General features: G+C 37.5%; 1 protein-coding gene across 1 annotated transcript; it reads left to right on the top strand.

The window, feature by feature from the left end:
* The first annotated feature begins 3,591 nt into the window (after positions 1–3,591).
* Positions 3,592–23,659, top strand: selenoi (selenoprotein I). The gene is given in 10 exon segments (XM_042504047.1): positions 3,592–3,761; positions 9,424–9,492; positions 9,938–10,046; positions 11,484–11,558; positions 14,759–15,021; positions 15,902–16,010; positions 16,091–16,160; positions 20,384–20,561; positions 20,692–20,871; positions 22,783–23,659. Coding segments are annotated over 10 exon segments (1,218 nt in total). The 5' UTR covers positions 3,592–3,704; the 3' UTR covers positions 22,891–23,659.
* The last annotated feature ends 685 nt before the right edge of the window (positions 23,660–24,344 follow it).

Raw genomic sequence — 24,344 nt, 5'->3', positions numbered from 1 at the left:
GAGCCTCCCTGAGTGATTTGGTGAAAATGCATGACCATATTTTAGTTGATAAATTTAATTGTTTTTTTTTTTTTTTTACCCTTTTTTTGTTTATAAAGTTAAAAGTTGAAGACGAAATCCTGGAATTGAAAAAAAGACCAAAAACAAGACTCATGGGAGAGCACAGGCAGCCTCCTTCGCAACTACTGTCCCCGGTGTCGTTGACATCCAGAATTTCTGTATTCTGTGTATTTCTTTAATGTAAAATCCCCTTTCTCGTAAAATTACGAGTTCGTTCTCCTAAAATTGAGACTTTATTTTTTACATAAAAATTCTGACTTAATTCTTGTAATATTACAAGTTTATTCTCATGAAACTGTTTTTTCTTGTAAAAGTACAACTTCATTCTCATAAACTGTAACTTTTTTTCATAATATTACGACTTTATTCTCGTAATATCATGACTTTATTCTGGTAATTTACCTTTTTTTTCTTTAACATGGCCCTAATCCTCCGCCGTAGAGAAGGGCCCTCATGAAATGAAGTCCGGCGGCGTCTGCATCTGCTGCAGCCCAGAACTGTGACTTTAGACATTTATTTTCCACATGCACTTAAAGCTAATTATAAAAGGTAATGTATGCAAAGTCATAGAACGTGTTCAAGTCCAAAGGGTGGGTTAATACTTTTACACACACTCTGTACATTAAGTGTTTTGAATATATTTTCCCCGTCACATTCCTTTGGAGCTTCTGGCTCCACAGCACACCAGTATAAGAGCCTGTACTTTATAACTATATATATTCATATCATATAAATATTTTGTGTAAGCAAACAGTTACAGGAGTTGTCTTTTTAAATGTAATAAGCATATCTTAAACCCAGTGACATATGGACTGATTTTTACCAAATTACTTATACTGTGACTCATATTATACTGTGTTGGAACTTGAATCAAACTTGAAGTAAAAATAAATGAACTTAAAAAAAATACCATGTTTTTACTTACATTTTGCAGTATAATTACTGAGAATATATCTAGTGTGCATGCAAAATAACACAAGGAATCAAATAATGCAAATGCCATTCACACATTTTTATTACAAAAAACACGACTGTGCAATGTTACAAAGAAATTCATTTTTTGGGGACTGGACGTGGGGAATGTTTTTTCCTTGGTGGCGGCATTGAGTCCCATCTCACCTGTGGGGAGAAAAAGATTTTAAGCAGGTTTATAGGTGTTTAACTTTGAAAGAATAGGTGTATATATATCGTAGCAAACACATTTCAGTCACCTCTCCAATCATATTGGGGGACTCTACTCCTGCTTCTTGGGGTTATTAACAGCAACGTAGTGATACAACACAACCAGCAGGAACAAGGACACGCCAAGCATGTTGGCAAATATGGCCAGCTGCACGTCCGTCACCATTCTGCAAAGATAAAGACAAATATTAGTGCATGTGTAGGAAAGCTGCTTAGTCTTGCAAAAAATAAAAAATAAATAAAATGATGTTAGAAGGTTTCAGTCAAAAGCATCTCAGGATCATATCAGTGTTTTGCACCCTTTAGTCAATTTACTATGAGGTCATATTTAATTTGCATTATCTCTGTCCATTTCCCAAAGTAACACACACGTTTTTTTATATCTAAATGCATTTTTTAAGATCTTCCAGGTACTTTTTTTTTTACATCCATTTAAGTGAAATCAAGTTTTACACCTTAAATATTCACAATAACAGTAAGAACGATGTTCCTGGTTACACAATTAATGTATTCGTTTTTATTGTGTTATGCAACAAAAAGCTTCCTGGAAATAGGAAAACATGCATTCAAAATTACATGAAAACTACAAAAAAAAAAAAATCTTTATAAGATACTTAGGGGTGAGATTATATATGATTTAATGTAAAGTTAGGGTAAAGCATGCAACAACTGGTTTAGACCTATACACTCCAAAACAGTTTGTATTAACTATTCTCTCTGGCACCCTTAAATTTAATTACCTCAGTTCTGACACGAAAAATATATTCATAAACAACCCTACTGATTTATCATTAATGTTGGCAACCTGTCTGTGTCATAATATATATTGTATACATAGTTTGCACCTTACTGTTTGCATTTTTTGTTATATTTCCGCACGTTATTGTGACCTAAATAGTGTATTTTGAACCTTTCTGTGAGTTAGTTCTTATATTTAAAGCTGTTATCTAGTTTAAATTTAGCTTTAAATTTGCTATATGTGGCATTTTATATTTGCAATGCAGCGCTTTTCTGCTTTGCTATGTTATACCTTATTGCATGTTTTGTATCTGTAATCTAACTTTTTAATTCAGCTGTTGCACAGCAGTATCCGTCTGGATATATGAAGCTTCATCTATGATAGCTAATGCTGTAGGCTAATAGCTGCGCAGACGCTTGGTAGTCACTGGATTATATTTATCAATAATCCGATAATTATCGTCATATTTGGAATAATCGTCACATTATCAGGGGTGACATGGTTGTAAATTAATTTGTCAAATAAAGCTAAGATTCAATTTAGACCATCAGTCTGCGTAACGTTGACCACAGCTAACGTTAGCTAGCTAATAGGAGCATCACCGGCTGGATTAACACCGGTAACGCTACAAATAAAGCTTAAAAAAAAACAAAAAAATACTTTAACATACTGAGATGTAAATAAACTACTGTTATACTTACATTGCACCTTAAATTTGGCTTTTAGTCTGAGTTTGAGCGATAGTTCAGCTGCTCTGCATCAAACCAGCAGGTCTCTCTGCTTCCGGTTGTACAGGAAAGACACGTCACTGCTAAGAGCGTCGAAATACGTCACTGACGTCACTGCCACCAATAAAAAAAATATAAAAAATAATTTAAAAATATAAAATAAAATTTGTTAATTTATTCTTAACATCTGCTTTATTTTTATATTAAAAAAACAATAAACAGATTATATTATTAATATATTAATAATATTAATATATTTACTATACTTATTATTACTAACTACATGTATATGTATATATATATTAGTTTTTTTTTAAATGTATACTTTGTTGATACCCCTATGTATATATGCAAATAGTGTAAATAATTTGCCCTGCTTTTTTGTTTTGTTTTGTTTTGTTTTTCTTTCGTTTGTATTTCTTTTTTGTTTTACATTACTGAATTAGTTAATATGCTTAAGCCATGTATGAAATAAATGGGGGGGGGGGGGGGGGGAAAACAAAAAATCTGACGTCAGTGATCAGTGAATTAGTGAAAATAAACGAAATTAAAAATTAAAATAAATTGAAAAATAAATTAGAAATTAGTTTTTAAAAAAATAAATTAAAAATTAACGAAAATAAAACATAAATACGAAATTCATACAACTATTATTTGTATTTATATTCTCTGGTGACACTTCTCTGGGTGTCCAGAGGCAGCGCTGCCACCTCAAAGTTCTCCACATCCTCCGCTGAAACAACAAACAACACTATATATATTTTTAATTTTTTTCCTTTTTTCGTTACCCTCCAGGCCAGAGGGGGCGGCAGCGAGCTCCGGTCAGCGGGGTGTTTGTAGGAGTGGCCTCCCTCTTCGGCATCACCTCACCCGGCGTGAACGACAGCGTCCAGGCTGGATGGTACTCGGACTCGGCAGCTAACGTTGGGGATTTGCTTTCCAAAACAAAAAAAAAACAAGAGGTTAATCTCGCCGTGGAGCCGGACTGCAGCACCATGGCTCTCTACGAATACGTCACTCAGGACCAGCTCGCGGGCTTCGACAAGTACAAGGTACGTTTGGTGTTAGCGTGCTAGCTGCTAACGTTAGCCACGAGCCGACTGTGTGTTTAGCTGTCACGATCCGCAGGAGCTCCAAGTTAGCCGGAGTACAGTTAGCTGCTGCTCAGATGCTGCTTAGAAAATAAAAGCGAGGTTCAGTGTGGCCGTGTTTCTGCGTGTAGTCAGGGACTGTTCTTTATTTATCAGAGAAGCAGAGGCGAGGCCAGTTTTTGTTTACTTTCCCCGAAACTACAAATGTTGTTCTTTAAGTGTCCGTTAGCAGCATGGGAAAAATGCATGACACTCCCTCCACCCCCAAAATAAAATAATAAAGCCTGTGGTGTTTTATTTTAACTGTCTTAAACTCAGAGCAGCGTCACTTTTCTGATGCTGAATTCAGACACTGTTTACAGGTAATTAAACCTTTATACACTCATAAGTTGGTGCTATTTCTATTAAAAACATTAGAAAAAATGCCAATAATTAACATGACAAGTAATGTTTTACAAACTATCAGATGTTATGAGATCTAGAAAATTAGGGACAAAAGGCTAATTGTTATAATAACATATATAAAATGATATTTCAAAGTTATTATAATTTTTCTAGAACTTTTCCAGGTCGTGTCCTTATTAATTTGATAATAATAATGATATTTCTACTAATAAGAATATTAATATGAATTACATTACATTTATTTCGTTCTAATTTCCCTGTGCTTTTTTACAATTTTTTGCAATGTTTTGAGTCATTTCTTACTTTGTTGCCTTATACCATGTTTACAATAGATATCAATCCAATTTACCCAGCCTTTAAAGGGTTAATAGTTTAACATTAAGTTAAAGATTATTCACTCGTGTTGAGCATGCATGTTAGTTTTTGCAAATTGTTTATTTTTGGCCAAATTTGAGATGAGATGTAGTATAAAGTGCTTTAGGTGATTAAGCTTAGATGTGTTTTTTGTTTCTTTGGGTTTTCTTCGACAAAAGTGTTATTAGATAAAGTTTCTGGCTGTGATATTGGTGACTTTTATAGAAAATATGCCTTCTGCAGGTTTGGAAGGTAATCAAAGGTAATCTGCCTAATGCCAAATTTAAACCCAAAAGTCCTTCTCCAGGGCCTACAAAATATTTGACAAATAAAGATATAGAATAAATGATTTGATGAAATATGACTGTGTTTGTTTTTGTTGACAGAAGTATTTCTGACACCTAATGCGTCCGAGGACTGTTGGAAATTAGAAAATCTAACGCTAATTTTCCAGCTTTGATATTTGTTAATTTTGGCAATCAGCAGTAAAATAAATACAAAATACAGACATTTAAAGCAGTATGTCCCTCCATTAAGCCAAACATAAGTCCCTCGCTTCAAAAATATATATATACCCTCCCTCCTCTCATGAATAACAGACAGTCCCTTGAGTAACAACAGTATGATGTGTTCGGGTTTATTTTGATGGTATTTGTTTGCTGCTTTGACCATGATGTTGTTTTTTATGGCGCTGTCCTCACTAACCTCTGATTTCCTCAGTGTTTTTACGCGGTGCATGGACACTCATCTCTAAATACAATGTTGACAATCAGAAATCTGGTAAATAATAACATTTTCACGTCACTTTGCAGTGAGTGTTGGGACAAAATGATCAAGAATAGTAGTTTTGTTTTGAAAGCGACACCCGGAAGTGTCGTTTTTTTGTCGTGTTGAGCTTGACGTTGGTGCAAGTGTGCTAATAGTTAGCTGCTGTGCATTCAGCTGTGTTTGGCTTTGAAATCAGGGTTTACTTTGTGTTTTTTATACATGTTAGAGATCTTCTGTCTTTCTTCTTTTGTGCATAAAAGGTCTTTTCTTTTGACAATATTGAGACCACGAAACAGAAAGTAAAGCAAGTAGCTGCTGTGATGGATAAGTCAGGGGAATCACTCTGATTGAAGATGGGAAACTGCAGCAATAATCGATGAGTGAAAAGTGAAATCATTTCTCTAAGCCACCACAGAACGGTGCTGTGAAGGTTCAGAGCAGTAGCCTGTTTGCTGCGTGACGCTCAAACATGTTGGTGTATGTTAATGTCCGTGAAGTTGAGTGTGGCAGCAGATACAAAGAGCCTGTTGTCCTTCCTGTCACTGCTTTTGGAGGAATGTAGAAAACAGGAGCGGCAGTCGTTAAAGGCGAATCTTTGTTTAAATTTTGTTATGAGGGCGATGTAATTTGACACGGGCATATTTGCTGTTTGTAATGGTGATTTTTATTTTTTTTTTAACCATTAATTAATTAATTTTAACCTTTTATATCTAATCTCTTTAGTCTTTTATTATAAATCTGTATCCTTAATTATGTTTTATATTTTATTGCTCTGTTGTATGAAGTGTGCTATACAAATAAAGGCGCTGCGTGTTTTAGTTTATGTTCACACTGAAGTTTACAGAAAAGCTGTTTGAGTGATTCTGGTCTAAAGCTTTGTGCCAGGTGTTAAAGGGAAACTTAGGGTTTTTTTCAGTGTATACCCTATTTTCCCATGTTTTTATGACTAATGTAGACAGTAATTTTTTAAATCTGTCCAGTATTAAGTGAAAGGGCTGCAGCCAGCAGCAGCAAAACCGACTGCAATATAACCCCTGTGCACCGTCAATGTACATCAACAAAAAGTGTTTGTTTTTGCCACTGACAGGCTCAGATTGTTAATCTGTGTCTGACAATTTTTGGAAAGGATCTCTGCAAACATAGACCTTTTTTTAAGATTAAGATCATTTTTGTTAAATCAGAAACAGAACCCACCAGACCCCATTAAAATTAAGAGTAATTTAAGTGTGTATATGGAGCCAGCATATATTAACATCTAAGTGGGTGAATTAAGGGTTAACCTAAACCAGACCAGAGATGGTGATTGTGGAAATAGTTAAGAGAAGAACCAGGACAGTTTTTACGAGTATTATTTGTCAACTTTGAATGAAGTTTGGTGGGTGTGGCAGTAAGGATTTTGGGGATATTTAAAATAACAATCTGGGCCTGTCTGTGGCAAAAACAAGCACTTTTGAGTTAACGGTGTGCAGTTGCCCCGAGTGTTCACATTGCAGTCTTTTTTTGCTGCTGCCGTCTTCAGTATTATCCTCGATACTGGACTATTTTCAAAAATGGTTGTCACCATGATTCACTAAAGGCCTTTTAACACAGAGATTACGGAGATACAGCCTCCACAAAGTCTCCTCTTCATGCCTACTTTGCAATTTTCCACAGAAACAAACAACAGCGGCATCATGCCCGAGGATGAAAATTAAGTTTTTTGTCCAAACTCCAAAATCTACCTGCCACTTCATAGATGACACTTGCTTTTTTTGGCTGCTGAATTTAGCAAATCTAACCGCATATTTTAGCAGCATCTGGCTGGTGGCTGCGGCTTATTTCCAGCCCTGATCATGCTGCTCCAGGGTGTAATTATTAAATTGGTTTCTGCAGAGTTGTGACGGGCGTGACTTTTAAACAACAGTGTCGGCCTCTCGTGTGACATAAAACATACGCTTTCTAAACAACAACAACAGCATAACATGGTAACAACAATCATCACTGTTGCTATTATATGGGGGCTGATCCCATCATCTGTTTGGAGGTTAAGAAGCTCCCGAATTTCATTGTTTTTCCAATTTGTGGAATTTACGGACGCTGTTCTTCCTCTTTGAGTTAACTGCTGACTGCTGCTAGCTGATTTAGAAATCTCCCGTGGTGGGTTGCATTCATAACATGCTGCCAAAACTCTGTCCCCCAATTTCACATTCGTACTTTATATACAGAAAAACGAGGCGACATAATGATGCAATATTCCCTCCCTGAACAGGCTTGATAGTTTAAAAGTGACCTTACACACCAAAACAGAAAAAGAGGGTCAGTGGTTTCGGTAAAAAATACAGAAGTTACCTTTTAAGACTGTGCAGATTAGTTGTTTATGATACAGTATCCGTTATGCACAACTGCCAAGAACAGCAATTTTCATACACTGAGAATATCATTTCATCGTTTTCCTCCAGTTTTCCCCTTTTTTCCCTGAATGACACAAGCGCAGCTCCTTCAGGCTCTCGGTAATTCTGTCTCCTTTGATTACCGTGTGTGAAACTGCTCCCCCGAGCTGTTTATCAGACAAGAGCTTTTTCCAATAATTGCTTTTTAAGTGTCTCTCTCTCTCTCTGTGTTGGCCGCTGTGCCTCGAGCATCGGCGGCTGGAGGAGAGCTGAAGATGACAAATTTCAGCGGATGAATTCTTTGGCGCAGTGTTTGTGTTATAAAGGTGCACGCTGACAAAATGCTTTCATGCTGTCAACCTTCTTCCTGCCTCTCACATCTTTTGTCGCAGTAAACGGAAAGCGTCGTGTTTGCACAAGATGACAGCGTGGATCGTGGTTAGAGTGTGTGTGGTGATGATTAATCACATTCGTTATCTTTTCGATTTGAGGAACATCGTTTTGACATGACACTTTAGCCACAGTGGGCTTTTCAGTGAAGTGTTTAAGTGTTGTCAGTAGGCCTGTAGTCTGTAGTTACTAATTTGGAAAAATCTCGATAATAAATGAGATGATTTAGATTGTGTGTGGGAGTGTGAGTCTGCGTCCTCGGCTCGCTGTTGTAACTGCTTCAGTAAATCTGCAGCAGCAAACGTGTGTGTGTGTGTGTGTGTGGTGGTTCGTTTGAACTTCGGAAAGTCTGCTGCACTTGTGACAACACTGCAGTTCAAAATCAATTATTAAACCACTTGTAGTCACCTGAAAAAGCAGATCCTGGTCCCCTTCCAAGTGAACTAAGAGTGATAGTGAGATTCAATAATTCAGAACTTTGTGCCACCCCGTCCTCAAGGTCTGCGTCTATGGGGGACTCCTGTGTTGTGAGGGGTTCAGGAAGTGACCAACGCCTTGTGAGGGCCTTTTTGCAGGCAGAGATTAGGATACCAAACATATATTTATCAGAGCCCTTCGCCTGAAACATGTCTTAAGAAAAATGTGGAAGTTCGGGCGAGTTAATATTGAGTATGTTTTTAACGCTTCGGGAAATCCTGTCCAGAAAGGTCTAATCTGGACACTCCCAGAAAACATGCCAGTGACTGGCTTCCTGAAACCCACACTGTCTCCAACATTTAGCATCCCCTCCAGTAAAATGTGACCTCTGCTTCAGCATGATAAAAAAAACAGATAGAGCATTTCCACCCAAACTCACGCTACATATGTGAGTTACTGCATTTCCATTTGAATTTACACACGTCCAGCCAGTCCTCATTTGATATTAAAAGTTACCCTCTCTTTCCCATTTTTCTTTTGTGTGTTCTGTGGAGGGAGGTTTCATTATCTTAGGGCCTTTATAAAGTTAACTGTAAAACTGAACATAATACAAAATACTTAAAAAGCAGCTTTACAGGCATCTTACACTGTATCCGCAGCAGCGAGGTTACATTACACGGTCACATGCACACATTTCCATCATGTCTGGATAAAGTATCAGAGACCGGGATCAAGTTTGTGTTGACCTGCATGATGACAGGCCACCAAAATGACCCAGTAAACAAGGTGACGTGAGGCCACGTTGCCTTTTTAAATAGCTCGTAGAGAGATTAGTGAGATAACTCGACTGTGATAAAATGTCACTAAAGAGCTGTTTGTGTTTGTTCATCCTGACCGGTTTGGTTTGTGTGTCTCTGCAGTACAGCGCAGTGGACTCCAATCCCCTGTCTGTCTACGTCATGCACCCCTTCTGGAACTTTGTGGTGAAGGTAAGAAAGACCAGTTGAGCCGCGTACGTGTGTGTGTGTATGTTTGCGTGTGTGTGTGTGTGTGTGTGCATCATTAATGAGGTTTCCAGCCGTCTGCTGTGATACAGAAACAGACAGCCTAATCCACCACCTCCTCCTGCTCTGTCTGTCACAACACATCAGTCTCTGTGAGGACTTGTCCTGCTCTGAAAAACTTAATTGTCCACAGATGTGGAAATTTACCTTCAGTTTCACCATAAAATACATAAATGCGACCTGATATGTTTTACAAAATTCACATCCCTGTGCTCAAAGCATCTCTGGCCCAGTTATGTAACTGTCCGTAAAATGTGACAACAGTAATTACTGTTATTTAATCAGTGCTCTGATGAGGAGACTTTGTTTATATGACGAGTTAATGAACTGTTTCTGTCTTTATTGTCTCTGTTCATCTTTGTCTCAACAGTTTCTACCGACGTGGTTGGCTCCAAACCTCATTACATTTACAGGCTTTATGTTCCTTGTGTTGAATTTCCTCATGTTGGCCTTCTACGACTTTGACTTCACTGCCTCTGGTACGTCCTCTACACTATTTTTATTGCCTAATTTCTGTTTGAGTAGTGCATGAGGGAGTGTTGTTGAGTTTATTTCGCCCTGAATGAGACTCACCCCACCTCCTGAAGGTAGAAATAACTAGAGGCATACACGATGGCAAGTTTGTTTATTAAAGTCAAAGTCCATCACTTACTGACACGAGTGCTCATGGAGGCTCAAGGTAATTACTAACCCTTTACACCCCTACTCACACACACACACACACACACACAGATACTGCTGTAAACATGTACAACAAGATCTGTAAAGAATCTCGCTCTGTCGCTCTGTATCTCATTTAAAGACTTGATGTTTTCATAAACAAGCACAGACCACCAGAGACCGCTGCATGTCCCACTAACGTCTCTATTGTTGTTTATTATTTGTCTCCATCGTTTCTTTCCCACCCGTACAATATGAAATGCCCAAAGATGCCGTAAAAAAATGCTTTTATTTGGTTGGGAACCAACGTTTCAGGTTCCGAACAGTTAATTTTTACTCCACATGATCCCAGTTATGTGTGCGAACCAGAACAGAAGTGGCTCCATGTTGCTGGAGAGAAAATAATTGATTTGTTGGTGTTTTCCTTTCGATTTTAGATGAGATTGTTTTTAACCAGCCTCTCAGGAAATTTGTGCAAAGTGAAAGTTAATCTGTTTAAGGGCGATTCAAACCAAGAACGACAACAACAACCATGATGACAACGCTGTCAGCATCCGCACAGATGAACGATGACTTCATGCAAACTGTCGTAAAGCCCTCTCTGTGTGCTCCAGCTGTCTGCAGCTTAAGAAAATCAATATATTGATCACTGCTGTACGTCACGTGTCCTGATCTCTTTAAATATTAATAATATTAATAATAAACACTAACCGCTGATTATGAGGATGAGCCCAGTTGTCTCAGATGTCTTACGTCTTAGCGTCTTTATAAATTAAGATCACGCGGGGGTGCGTCGTTCTTTTGAACCCTGATGACGAATCTGATTCGATTTCTATTGTTTCTGTCTTTCATCAAATTGAAAGTGATCTAAACGATATAATTCACCACTGTTGTTGTTATAGTCGTGATACAGCCATCCATTACAGTATTTATTTTAACAATATAACTCCACTAACATCTGTACTATTCCTCCATTCTACCTTTTATACATACATTTTGTGTTCTTTATGTTCTATTTTTCTATATTTATATTTTTAAATTGCTTTTATATTTTTATCTTATGTCTTACACTATTTAAGTTCAACGTTTTATTCTTCCTTTATGTTAACTGTTTTGCACCAAAACTCAGAGTCAAATTCCTTGTATATGTAAATGTACTTAAAACTGGATTCTGGTTCTGATTGTTGCAGTTCTCGGTTTTCTTGTTTTGTTTTGTTTTTTTTAGATTATAATTTTGCTTCATATTTGTGTCTCAGCTGCAGGACATGAACACGTGCCTAGTTGGGTCTGGGTTGCTGCAGGGATCTTCAACTTCTTGGCCTACACGCTCGGTGAGTCCTGACCCCTGCAGCCTGCGTGTGTTGTTCTTCTTTGACTCTTCGGAGGTGCAGGGGCAAATTTTTCCTAAATGTATTCTGTACGGTGACTCTAAAAAACCCGTCACACTCCATACATAACCAGTGCGAGGGCGTGTGCAGGATAAAATCACACGCGTTCTGCTAAAATCTACTGCGTGTGATATCCTGGAGGTTTAAATATGTTTAATTCTGTTTCGCCACATTTCCTTTGATAAATAACTGACTGTGTTATGAGCGATATACAACCCGCATTTTGCATCAGGAAGCAACTATTGCCAAAATAAACAAATGCCCACAGATTCTTAAAGGCTTAAAATGCATTGAATTCATTCATCTAAAAATAAGGCCTTAATTGGTATTAAATTAACTTGAATTAATCTTTCAAAAGTGTTAAAAATGCTTAGTCATGTAAAGCAGGATTTTTTTATTCGTTTTATTCTGACATTGCAATAGTTGATAACTGTTGATATCTGTTTTTTGTTAAATAAATAATTTTCTTACACTTTTCATGATGAGAATCCAAGCAGTGGAATCTCACGTGTGATTTCAAAACATAAAATCACTTAAAAATTGTCCAGAAATAACAAATATTTCCCATTTCTGTTAGTAAACCAAATAGATGTCTATGATAATATATGCTCATTATCTTCCATGTGTGCCGCTCTAAAAAAGGAGTTTTTTCAACATCTGATGTAAATTATCTTACTTTTTTAAGTTTTATGTTATAATAAACATTGGGCAAAATAAATTATAAATGAATTTTGGTTATGAGAAAACTGGTCTTAATTCAGAATGGCATTAAAAAAGTCTTAAATCTACCTTACCTTAAGCAGCAGGAACCCTGATATCGGTTTGACAAGAAAATAAAATCAGCCATGTTTTTAGCATGCAGCCTGAAGTCACGTTAGACAAAATATCGAGAACAAAGAATACTTTTCAAGACATTTGAGCTTTTACTAAAAGTTTTAAGATAGTTTGCCAGACGTGTCTTATATCTTTGATATGCCAGTTTTCTTTGTCTCTTGTCTGTCTGTCTACTTTTTGAGGATCATCTTTGTACATTTTGAAACTATTCCAGACGCCTGGTTTTTTCGCCATCGTGCTCAAACTTTCCTAATGACAAACCTCGCTGAGTTTAAATGTCTGAGAATAATTAGTGTTGATGCTTCATGAATTCTACTTCAGCTGTTAAACTGCTCATTCAGTGACCACATGCTTTTTTTCTTGTTTGTTTTATTCATTTTTGTGTTGTTTTTTTTTAAATTAAGTGATCTGATAACAGTGTGGTTGCTAAACAACAACTTATGTTTGAGTGCCTTTGAGCAAAAAATGACAAACCGGTAATGTGGAATATGAAAGCATAACATTCGCAGCATCCTGAAACGCCCCGGGTGACTCATAACTGTAACAAATACGCGACCGAATCAGGCTGAAAGAAAACGCCGCAGCTTAGGACAAAAAGAAAGATACTGGAGTGACTGTTGATTAAAAAGAAACAGTCCGGACTCTATTTAAATAAAGATTGATTTTAGAACTGTTAAACAAATTTAATTCAAAATAAACTCACAAGAGCCGAACGGTTCACGTGTCCACTTTTCCAGCAGCCTGGTTGATAAGCTGATGATGAAGCTGAAATGATCGTTGATTTAAATGGAGTTAACTGTGTGTGGCAATCATGATTTCAGGGCTGATTCTGGTTAAACATAAAGAGGCTCACTTTTTAACCCTTTGAAACCTGGAGTGACATCACTTTTCTTGTGCTGCTTTCAGACGCCTTTCACAAGAATATAACCCTTAAAACCTGAGAAAATTGTTGCAATTTCTTTTAAAAACATGGGAAAGTAAAGCAACGAGAAACCGGTGATCGCAGGAAATCAGTAGAATTAGATTTTTTTTTATAGAGAAATTTTATAGAGAGAGAAAAATGTCTAGGGAAAAAAGCTAGGGAAAACTTTATTTATAATGACCATAATTACATATTTAAAATTATGTTGCCAACTTGTAATTTTAAGCACTTTTTGCAGATCATTTTCTCGTTTTCTCACTTTTTATTTATCTGTTTGTCTATCTTTCTATTTATTTATTAATCTCATTTTCAGGTATTTTTCATGTACTTTTCACTATTTTTTTATTTGGTTAATTCTTGGGTGGTTTTGAAAGACATCATACCAATTTGATCAGGTTTCAAGGGGTTAACAAAAAGGTCTGTCTTTTTAGGGATCTTTTTTAATGTTGTCAGACACTTATAAAGAGATTCAGAGAAAAACAAGAACTTTCAGTCCATGGAAATGCACCATGTGAACATGCCATTAGTGGTTACATTGCAGCCTGTGTTGCCGGCTGCATAAATACTGGATCAGTTTTTTAAAATAATATTGTTTTCATTAGTCTCTTAGTCATAAAAACATGGAAAAATAGAGTCCAGGTTAAAATATACAATAGATTTCTATTAAAGAGATAGTAATTTGCAAGATACCATTAAGAGTGTGCCACACCCCGCTTACTCTCATCCCAGTCCTCGAGGCAAGATTAGTCGTTATAACAAGTAATATTAATTAATTAATTAATACCAGGGAGGTGAAACAGTGCACGCGATAAATGCTCGGACATGTGTTGTAAATTCTCAAAAATTAGGAGCTCCTGAATAATACCTCTCGCTAGAAAACACACTTTGAGTTTCGTTTCCGTGTGACATTTCCATTTGTAGCGCTGCTTCGCAAATAATTTATCAAATCTTCAGTGCTCAAAATAAATATAATAGAAGCACCAGAGGGGTGAAACGAATTTGATCTTTCATACTCGCTGAAAGTGCCAGAGACACACAGATACCATCAGATTTTCCCCGGGCCGTTTGGTCGCCAAATAAATAGATTTATTTTACTGTCAGATTCCTCTTCTGTTTGTGTGGAACATGAACTCTGTGAACCAGACTCACCAAAGTCACTTTAAAATCCTGCAGACCATTTTGTGAACCATTAAAATACAAATATGTTCCTTGTGGCGTCTCTCATGAGCGCGTGTTCGCAGATGACTTCAATGTGTGGATGCAAGTAGATGAGATGCTGTGACAGTGAATTCAGAAAATGTGAGACGTGAAAAAGTTTGTATATTTATGTTCTCATAAGTTTGTTCTGTGTATGATGAGTCGTCTTTTTTGTTTTTGTCTTGTTTAGATGGTGTTGACGGTAAACAGGCTCGTCGCACCAACTCCTCCACGCCACTAGGGGAGCTCTTTGACCACGGCCTGGACAGTTGGGCCTGCATCTTCTTCGTGGCCACCGTCTACTCCATATTTGGGCGTGGGGAAAGCGGTGTGGGCGTGGCCACACTGTACTACATCCTGTGGGTGGTGCTGTTCTCATTCATTCTGTCCCACTGGGAGAAATACAACACCGGCATCTTGTTCCTGCCATGGGGGTACGACATCAGCCAAGTGGTAAGCACACACACACACACACACACACACACACACACACACACACACACACACACACACACAGAGGTTAGCGAGGGGTTACTTACTTAACATACCAATCTTGTAATGACTGTATTGCTGAATCCAACTGTCCATCCTTGTGGATTTTAGTCGTATGTACTGTGATATGTTGGCTTTCATCTAGGGCGACGCGTCGACGTAATCGACATAATCGATTATGTAAATACGTAGATTTTCCAGCGTGAGCGTGCTTGTCGGGAGCATCTCAGCTACAGCACATCTAGAGAAACGGTGGCTTGCTGTTTTTTTTTTTACACACAACGTGCGCGTTTGACAGTGAAATGATATATTAATGATACTGTCACAGAGATGAGGAAATACGAAGATGTTTTACTCCAACTTCCCTGCCTCCCTTTCAAAACAAAAGCCGTCTGACTGTGTCTCTGTGGACAGAATCCCATCAGTTGCTGATACAATGCATTTTATTTTGAAACATTTACAGAACCAGTCAGTCAGCTGTGCAGGAGCTTGTATAACTTCATAAATGAGTTTGTCGTAGTGGAATTTGTGCTTATTAATATGAAAATACAGCAGGCAGCGATGCAGCAGCAGCACGATTTAAATTCAAAGTACAGGCTTTTATTGTGACAGAACAAAATGAACGCACTGAACACGACTCCAAATGAACGCACCATAATTAAACCTGTTAAGTCCAGTGATGTCTGCACCCCGAGCGGACTCTCTTGAAGTCCACAGAAGGTCCGCTCGAGGCCCGTTGTGGACTGGACTGGACAGCCCTCAGCAGTTGCAGACTTCCCGTGAACAAATCTGAAGTCCAGAGATTTGGATTCAGCCTGAGTCTCGTCTCATCTCCTTCCAGACCATATCTCTGGTTTATTTGGTCACTGCTGTGGTCGGCGTGGAAACGTGGTACCAGCCAGTCCTGTGGCACTTCCTCTACAGAGACCTTTTCACCTTTATGATCGTCGGTGAGCTGCGATTGGTTACTCTGAAAACATTATTTCTCTGGTTTCTGCAGCTACAATAATTCATGTCTTTTGATTTTCAGCTTGTTCCTTCACTGTGACCTTACCCATGAGCCTCTACAACGTCCTGAAGTAAGTCAACTTTTTATTCGGGTTTTATTCATATTTGCCAGCCAGTAGCCTCCCGTTTTTCATTGCCCTCTCCAGGTTTCTTCCCGGTGTCTCATTTCTCCTGATTAATGACACAAAAAAGCCAGCAGTCATAATTCTGAGAATTATGAGGTTTATTTCTGTGTAACATGTACACCGCCTTTAAATTGGAGCATTCATAGTATAGCATGTCAGTTTTTTTATTTTAAAAAACATAAGTATAGTTTGTCATAAAAAAATCTAAATTTATATCTTTAAATTTTTCTAAAAATTGTCATAACGAAGCATGTCACAAAAAAGAAAATGTTGAAGTATAGCATGCCATAAAAAGGCTATAAAGATGCCATAGTATAGCATGTTATAAAAATGTTGCAAAAATGTCATGGTATACCTCGTCATAAAAATATTCTAAAATTTGTAAGTAAAGATATCTAACCATAAAATGACTTTAGTTAAAATTAAAGTCACCTATTAGAATATTAGTTGAGTAAAAGTATTAAAATACCTGATATTTACTGAACTTAAGAATTGAAATTATTTATTTTTCTAATTAAAAGTACGCATAAAAGGTAGTAATGAAAAAAGGCAAGTGGTCAAACTTCTGAGAATTATGACGTTAATTTCTTTGTAACATATACATCACCTTTAAACTGGAGCATTCATTGTACTTAAAGAAAAACAAGGTCCCCTTCACAACTTAATACTTCACGTATTTCAACTAGCTCTGTCATGAAAGGTTTTTAAACATTTTCACAGCATAGCATGTCAAAAAACAACAAAAAGAAAACATCACAGTACAGTTTTCCTAATATAGCATGTCACTAAAATTTTCTAAAAATTGTTATAGTAAAGCATATCACAAAAAAATATCAAAATAAAAAAAGTATAGCATGCCATAAAAATGTTGCATGTTATAAAAAAGTCCCAAAAACAGTATCTTATAAAAATATTCTAGATTTTTATAATTAAGTAAGATGTCACCAGAGCATGACTTTGGTTACTGTACTTAAGTATCAAAAGTAATTTTTATATTAAATGTAATTAAGTATTCAAATTAAAAGTACAATTAAAAGGTAGTCAATCAAACTTCTTAGGATTATGATATGATAAAATACTTGGCAGGCGAAAAATTTGACCTCAATAAGGACTCAGCTATGAAGTCTTCCCCTCCTCTAGAGGACCGGCCACTATCAGTGACCACAGCAGATGTGAGAAAAGTCCTGCTGAGAGTGAATATAAACGAGTCCGCAGGCCCCAACAACGTTCCTGGACGTGTACTAAAAACTTGTACTGATCACTTTGTTAATGTTATAACTGTCATTTTTAACATCTCACTCTCACAAGAGACTGTTCCCTCCTGCCTCAAGACAGCTACCATCATCCCTGTACCTAAAAAGTCTGCTGTGTCTAGTCTTAATGACTAATGCCCTATGGCTCTTACTCCCATCCTGATGAAGTGCTTTGAGAAACTGGTTCTCTAGCACATCAAAGACAACATCCCTGCCAGCCTGGACCCTCACCAGTATGCTTTCAAAGCCAAAAGATCCACAGGAGATGCCATATCTACTGCTCTTCGTTCACCTGGAGCATCAGGATGCTGTTTGTCGACTTCAGCACAATCTTTCCCATGAAGCTCATCGGAAAAAATTATACTCTGGGCTTTAGTACAACACTCTGCAACTGGATACTGGACTTCCTCGCATGCAGACCCCAGACAGTCCGGATTGGCAGTCTGACCTCCTCTACATTAGTGCTCAACACCGGAGCCCCCCAGGGCTGTGTGCTCGGCCCCCTCCTGTTCACACTGTACACCCGTGACTGCACTCCCAGACATCAGGAGAACGCTATTGTGAAGTATGCAGACGACACCACCATCATCGGCCGTATTACAAACAACGATGAGAGTTCATGAGAGTTCAGAGGAAATCAACAATCCTGCAGAGTGGTGCACAGAGAACAACCTACTGCTCAACATCAGCAAAACCAAGGAGCTGATTGTTGATTTTAGAAAGAAGAAGGCAAAGACACACACTCCTGTCTACATCAGTGGAGCTGAGGTGGAGCAGGTGAACAGCTATAGGTTCCTTTGAATTACTATCCCTGAGAACCTGTCTTAGACATCACACATCACCACCCAGGTTAAAGAAACACAGAAAAGGCTCTACTTCCAACGGAAACTTAGAAAGGCTAAATTATAGAGCAAGATCCTGGTTAACTTCTACAGAGGAGCAATAGAAAGCAGACTGACTGGAAACATCACAAACTGGGATGGCTCACACACGGCCCAGGACAGGAAGCTCTACAGCGGGTGATTAAAACTGCAGAGGACATCACAGGTTCCCATCTACAGAGCATCAGTGACCTCGGTGAAGTGAGGTCTCTGCTCAGAGCCCAAAGGATACTGAAAGACAGCAGCCACCCCAGCCTCAGTCTGTTCACCCTGCTGACATCTGGATAAACATGCAGAAGTATCTGCTGCTGAACCACCAGACTACAGAGCAGCTTCTTTCCCTTTCTTTTTCCAGGTCCTCCTTTGACGGCAAGAAGATGTAGCAGGATTTAGGATCAACTTCAGTTTCATTTCTTCTTAAACCACTTTGAAGAAAAATAACAATAAATCTACCTTGTACCTTGTACCTTGTATCTTGTTTACTTCTTTGTAACGTGTATGCCACCTTTAAATTGGAGCGTTCGTTGCATTGAAAGAAAAACAAGGTTTTCTTCACAACTTAAAGGGCCAATTTCAACCAGCTGTGTCATGAAAAGTTTCTAAAAATTGTCGTAGTATAGCTTGTCACAAAAATATTGTCAAAGTATATTATACAACAGTTGGTTCCAACTAAGCAATTTGACTGGAAGATAATCACAGCCGTGTTGATATACAAGCACAAAATCACTCCCTCTCATAGGATATTGCTTAAGCATGTTATAAAAATGTTTATTAAAAAAAGCATAGTATAGCATGTCTTTAAAAAAAAGTTTCTAAAAATATGTTACCAGAAAATGACTTTGGTCAAAGTTAAACTCACCTATTAGAATATTACTTGAGTAAAATGTCTTAAAATACTGAATTTTATTGTATTTTACTCATTTCTTTGTAAATGTACACCACCTTTACACATGAGCGTCCATTATACTTTAAGAAAAACAGCTTAATATTTCACCAGTTTTAACCAGCTTTGTCATGAAACGTTTTTAAAAATTGTCATAGTATAGCTTGTCATGAATATGTTTTAAATTTTGTCCTATTAAAGCACTACATTAAAATTAAAAAAAAAAAGATTATAGTTAAGCATGTCACAAAAAATATAAAAATGTCAAACTATAGCATTCCATGAAAAGGTCATAAAAAATGTTATATAATAGCATGTTGTAAAAATGTTCCAAAAACGTTATAATATAGCATGTCATAAAATATTCTAAAAATATGTTACCAGAAAATGACTTTGGTTAAAGTTAAACTTAACTATTAAAATAGTACTTGAGTAAATGTCTTAAAATACCTGATATTACTGTATTTTACTCATTTCTTTGTAAATGTACACCACCTTTACACATGAGCGTCCATTATACTTTAAGAAAAACAGCTTAATATTTCACCAGTTTTAACCAGCTTTGTCATGAAACGTTTTTAAAAATTGTCATAGTATAGCTTGTCATAAAAATGTTTTAAATTTTGTCCTAATAAAGTGGGATATAAAGATTTTCTAAAATTATTATAGTTAAGTATGTAAAAATTTTTTCTAAAATTTGTTACCAGAAAATGACTTTGGTCGAAGTTAAACTCACCTATTAGAATAGTACTTGAGTAAATGTCTTAAAATACCTGATATTTACTGTACTTAAGTATCAAAAGTGTTTTTTTTAATGATATATAATTACATACTTAAAAGTACAAGTAAAAAGTAGTAATGAAAAAAGCAAGCAGTCTGAATTCAGAGAATTATGACATTTATTCTGTAACACTGTATGTAAACAGCCCTTAAATCATGGCGTTCATTGCACTATAAGAAAAACACGGTCTTCTTACATCTTAAAGGGACACTTAGCTGGTTTCAACCAGCTGTTTCTTCGTGGGAGGATCCCTAGATCCTCGCTTTGATTTAAAAATCCTCCCCTATTTTGGAGAATTCAAGGTTGGCAGGGATGCTTTTTTTAAAATACTGTTGTATTATTGATAAGTGCGACGGCGCTCTGAACTCTTCACCCTGTGTGGTTTTGCAGAGCTCACGCAGTAACACTCTGAAGCACAGCAGCCTGTACGAAGCCTTCCTGCCCTTCCTCTCGCCCGTCCTCCTCTTCATCCTGTCCACCATTTGGGTGGTCTTCTCTCCATCCAACATCCTCGAGCTGCAGCCCAGGATCTTCTACCTCATGGTGGGGACAGCTTTCGCGAATGTCACGGTGAGTGTCTGCTAATACACACACACATTTACCGCCACCTTTGTTCTTTTGCTTCTGACAACACAATACACGAAAGTCTGAATACGCGCGTTGATGTACGTTTATTCACGTCTGAGTGATTATCTTGCAGTGTACGCTGATTGTGTGTCAGATGAGTAACACACGTTGCCAGGCGCTGAGCTGGCTGTTGCTACCCATGACGCCCGTGGTGTTGTTGGCGGTTTCTGGGGTGGTGGCCAATGAAACCCTGCTGCTGTGTCTGTGGACCGCCGCTGTCATGTTGGCACACATACATTACGGCGTTTCAGTGGTAAGGCTGCACACACACACACATTCTCTGTTAGAATGAGAAAAAAGTCACGTCAGCAAATGTAACGTTTTCTGCTTTTTAAAGTACGTAAACATCAGTTATTTTTTAACATTTTGAGAACATTAGATAACAAATTATAACTGTTATTTTATGCCTGGCTACGACATAATGGAGACATTAGGTTTTCGGGTGGTACGTCCTTCTGAGTTTTGCTATTTAGGACATCATGCTATACAATGACGGTTTTATACATTTTTTGGGTGACATACTAAGATAAGACTTTTATTTGACCACATACTATGACTTTTTATGCTGCTTTGGAAAACATATTATGCTAAGACTATTTTTGTGCTAATTTGGACAACATAGTACACTATGACTTGGTTTTTTTTTGACCAACATATTATACTATGATGGTTTTATGCAATTTTGGATGTCATACTGTTGTATGACTTTTTTATGAGTTTTTGAACGACATAGCAAAATTTAATATTTTATGCTATTTTAGACAACTATAATATGACTTTCAAGCAATTTTGAACAACATACTATATTATGACATACGATACAGTGCTTTTTTATGCTGTTTTGGACAACAAAGTTGACTTTCACGCAAATTTGCATGACATGATTTGATAAAACAATTTTAAAAGACATGGTGTACTACGATTTCTTAAAGCTGTTTTGGACAACATACTGTAATATGACCTTTTTATGATATTGTGACTGACAGTAAACTTTGGCTTTTTAATGCTGTTTTGGACGACATACTACACTATGACGTTTTGGTGGCATTTTGGAGGACATGCTGTACTATGACATTTTAATGCTATTTTGGACGACATCCTATAGTATGTCGTTTTGGTGATATTTTGGACCATTTTGCACAATTTGGTCGACATTCTATACCGTGACGTTTTTGTGAGATTTTGGAGGACATGCTGTACTGTGACATTTTGGACGAATTTTGTTGACGTGCTATACTATGACTTTTTTATGCTATTTTGGACAACATACGATAGTATGACATTTTAGTGAGATTTTGGTTGAGGAATTTTTTTTTTTTCTTTATGTGTTTTTCAGCCCGTTTTTGGACGTTTTTTTCGACATGCTATATTACAGTGTTTTTGGCGGTTTTTGCAACATTCTATGCTGTGACGTATCTCAACGTGCTATTTTATGTGGTTTTCAGCTGTTGCTTGGACATATTTTGACATTTTCGCCATGCTATATTGTGGCATTTTCGTGTGTGTTTTTCCAACATGCTATACTACGGTGTTATTGGCAGTTTTTGTAACATTCTATGCTGTGACGTCTCTCTGCATGCTATTTTATTTGTTTTTTGACCTTTTTTTAAGTCATATTTTGACATTTTTCAACATATTATAGTATGACATTTTCTGTCTATTTTTGACGACTACCACATTTTCGTGCTATTTTGGAGGACATGCTATAGTATGATTTCTTCCTGCTATTTTAGATGACATGCTATACTGAGACATTTTTGGACAACACGCTGTGACGTTTTGATGAAATTTTGGTCGACATACGAAACTATTGAGGGTTTTTTGCACCATTTTGTACGACATACTTCACACTGACTTTTTCACTCAGTTTTAAAGGATGTATTATACTATGATTTTTTAATGACATTTTGGAAGACAAACTTTAGTCTGACTTTTTAATTATATTTGATGATAATTACTATGACTGTTTTCTGTCATTTTTGACGACTTTTTTTGTGATACTAAAAATTTCAGTAGCATAGTTAGCATTTAAAAACGTTTTTTCTATAGTACAGCACATCAATATTTATTTCTGATAAAAGATATAGTAAAGCGTAACATTTATAGGACTTGCTGTACTTGAACCATTTTTTTAAGTGAAACCAATGGTATTTTCCACTGCTAGGTACAACAGCTCAGCAACCACTTTAACATCTTGGCCTTCTCGCTGAAGAAGCCCAACAGTGACTGACAGGAGGAGGAACGAATCGGCTTGAAAGAAGCGGAGGTTTAGGCTCCTCCGCTTATCGACACTTCACTCTCATCACCACGGAAACCACATCCCCACCCCTCCATCCATGAGGACACTGCAAGTGGAATGGACGATAGCCCTCTTCTACACTGTCTCCAACACACACACACACACACACACACACACACACACACACACACTCATATTCCTAACCACCCAACCAACTAACCTCTGGTCCCTGCGATGGGGCGGGCACAGGGGCTCTGGCTTCCGTCATTGGTGATTGGCTAACTTGGTTGAGCCAATGAGGTGCAATTGTTTCCTACGGAAATGTGCTTCAGTCATGAGGACAGGAGCCCTGCAAACACACAGATACATGTACATACATCGCTCTGCTTTCGTGCAGATAATTTATATCTCATGGCAGGTATTTAAAACACAAACACAGCCACAAACACACAGTTACACTCAAATAGTATTATGAATGTATAATATGCCTTTGGGAAACGCCATTTAAGTTTTATTATATGAACAGGAATGCCTCGAATAGTGATGTTTCAAATTTGACCAAACCTCTAGATAGTGGCCGCACATCCACAGCTGTGTCCAGCGTTTAAAGGTTGTCAGTTCTTTTCTTTTTTTTTTAATCATGGGATGTTTTTCAGTTGTAAATCCCAGTGATATATGTTAATAGCTATATATATACTGTATGTGTTAAAGGGGTTTGGGGCATTTTGTTTTCAAACTGAAAAGAAAGATTAAAAAAAGATGATTACTCCTGTAAAACATTGTATAAATTTCCCTCTAATTAATTCCACAGTCTGCTCTGTGATGACTGATATCATGAGTGAACAGAGTTGTGTTTTGACTAACCAGGGCGGGAACTGACCAGGGTCACCTCGGACCTTTTGAACTCTACTAACCTTCCACTTGGACCTCTGACAGAGCACTGGCTCTCCCTACCCTCTGAGGTGTTGTGTCTTCATGCTGATTCGTTCTGGGTTTTTTTCTTGTTTTGTTTTTTTACTTCTTTTGTTTTTATATACATGTAGTATACTGTTAATCTGCTGCCATGGCAATGCTTTGTGGTTTAGTGGCGCAGAGCTTGAATGAAGAGTGCGTTCAAAAAACCGTTAACGGAGCGGACTCACTCTGAGGAAACAAGCCGTCGCACAGGACACCGCAAACGCCGCAACACCGCCTGGCCTCACAGAGGTATTATCACACCTTTTCTACTGTCTGTCAGAGAACTTGTGGATTGTTTTTCTTTTTCAGTCTGTTAAACACTGTTTGTCTGTGTGATCAAAAAAATGTATAAATGGTGAAAGTGCATATTGAGTCGTGGCTGCAGACTGGACTTCTTATCCGATTGGTTTTCACTGCCGACAGGGCTTACCGATCATCTGTGTCCCCTCTCACTGCAAAAAAACTGTCAATTTTTCATGTTACGACAGCGTTTATGTGTCTGTAGTTGGGAGGAAATACCTTTGTCTGGT

This window comes from Plectropomus leopardus, chromosome 16 (assembly GCF_008729295.1).
Source record: "Plectropomus leopardus isolate mb chromosome 16, YSFRI_Pleo_2.0, whole genome shotgun sequence".
Taxonomy (NCBI): Eukaryota; Metazoa; Chordata; class Actinopteri; order Perciformes; family Serranidae; genus Plectropomus; species Plectropomus leopardus.
The sequence above is the reverse complement of the archived record's forward strand: the minus strand, read 5'-3'. Positions and strand labels throughout refer to the sequence as shown.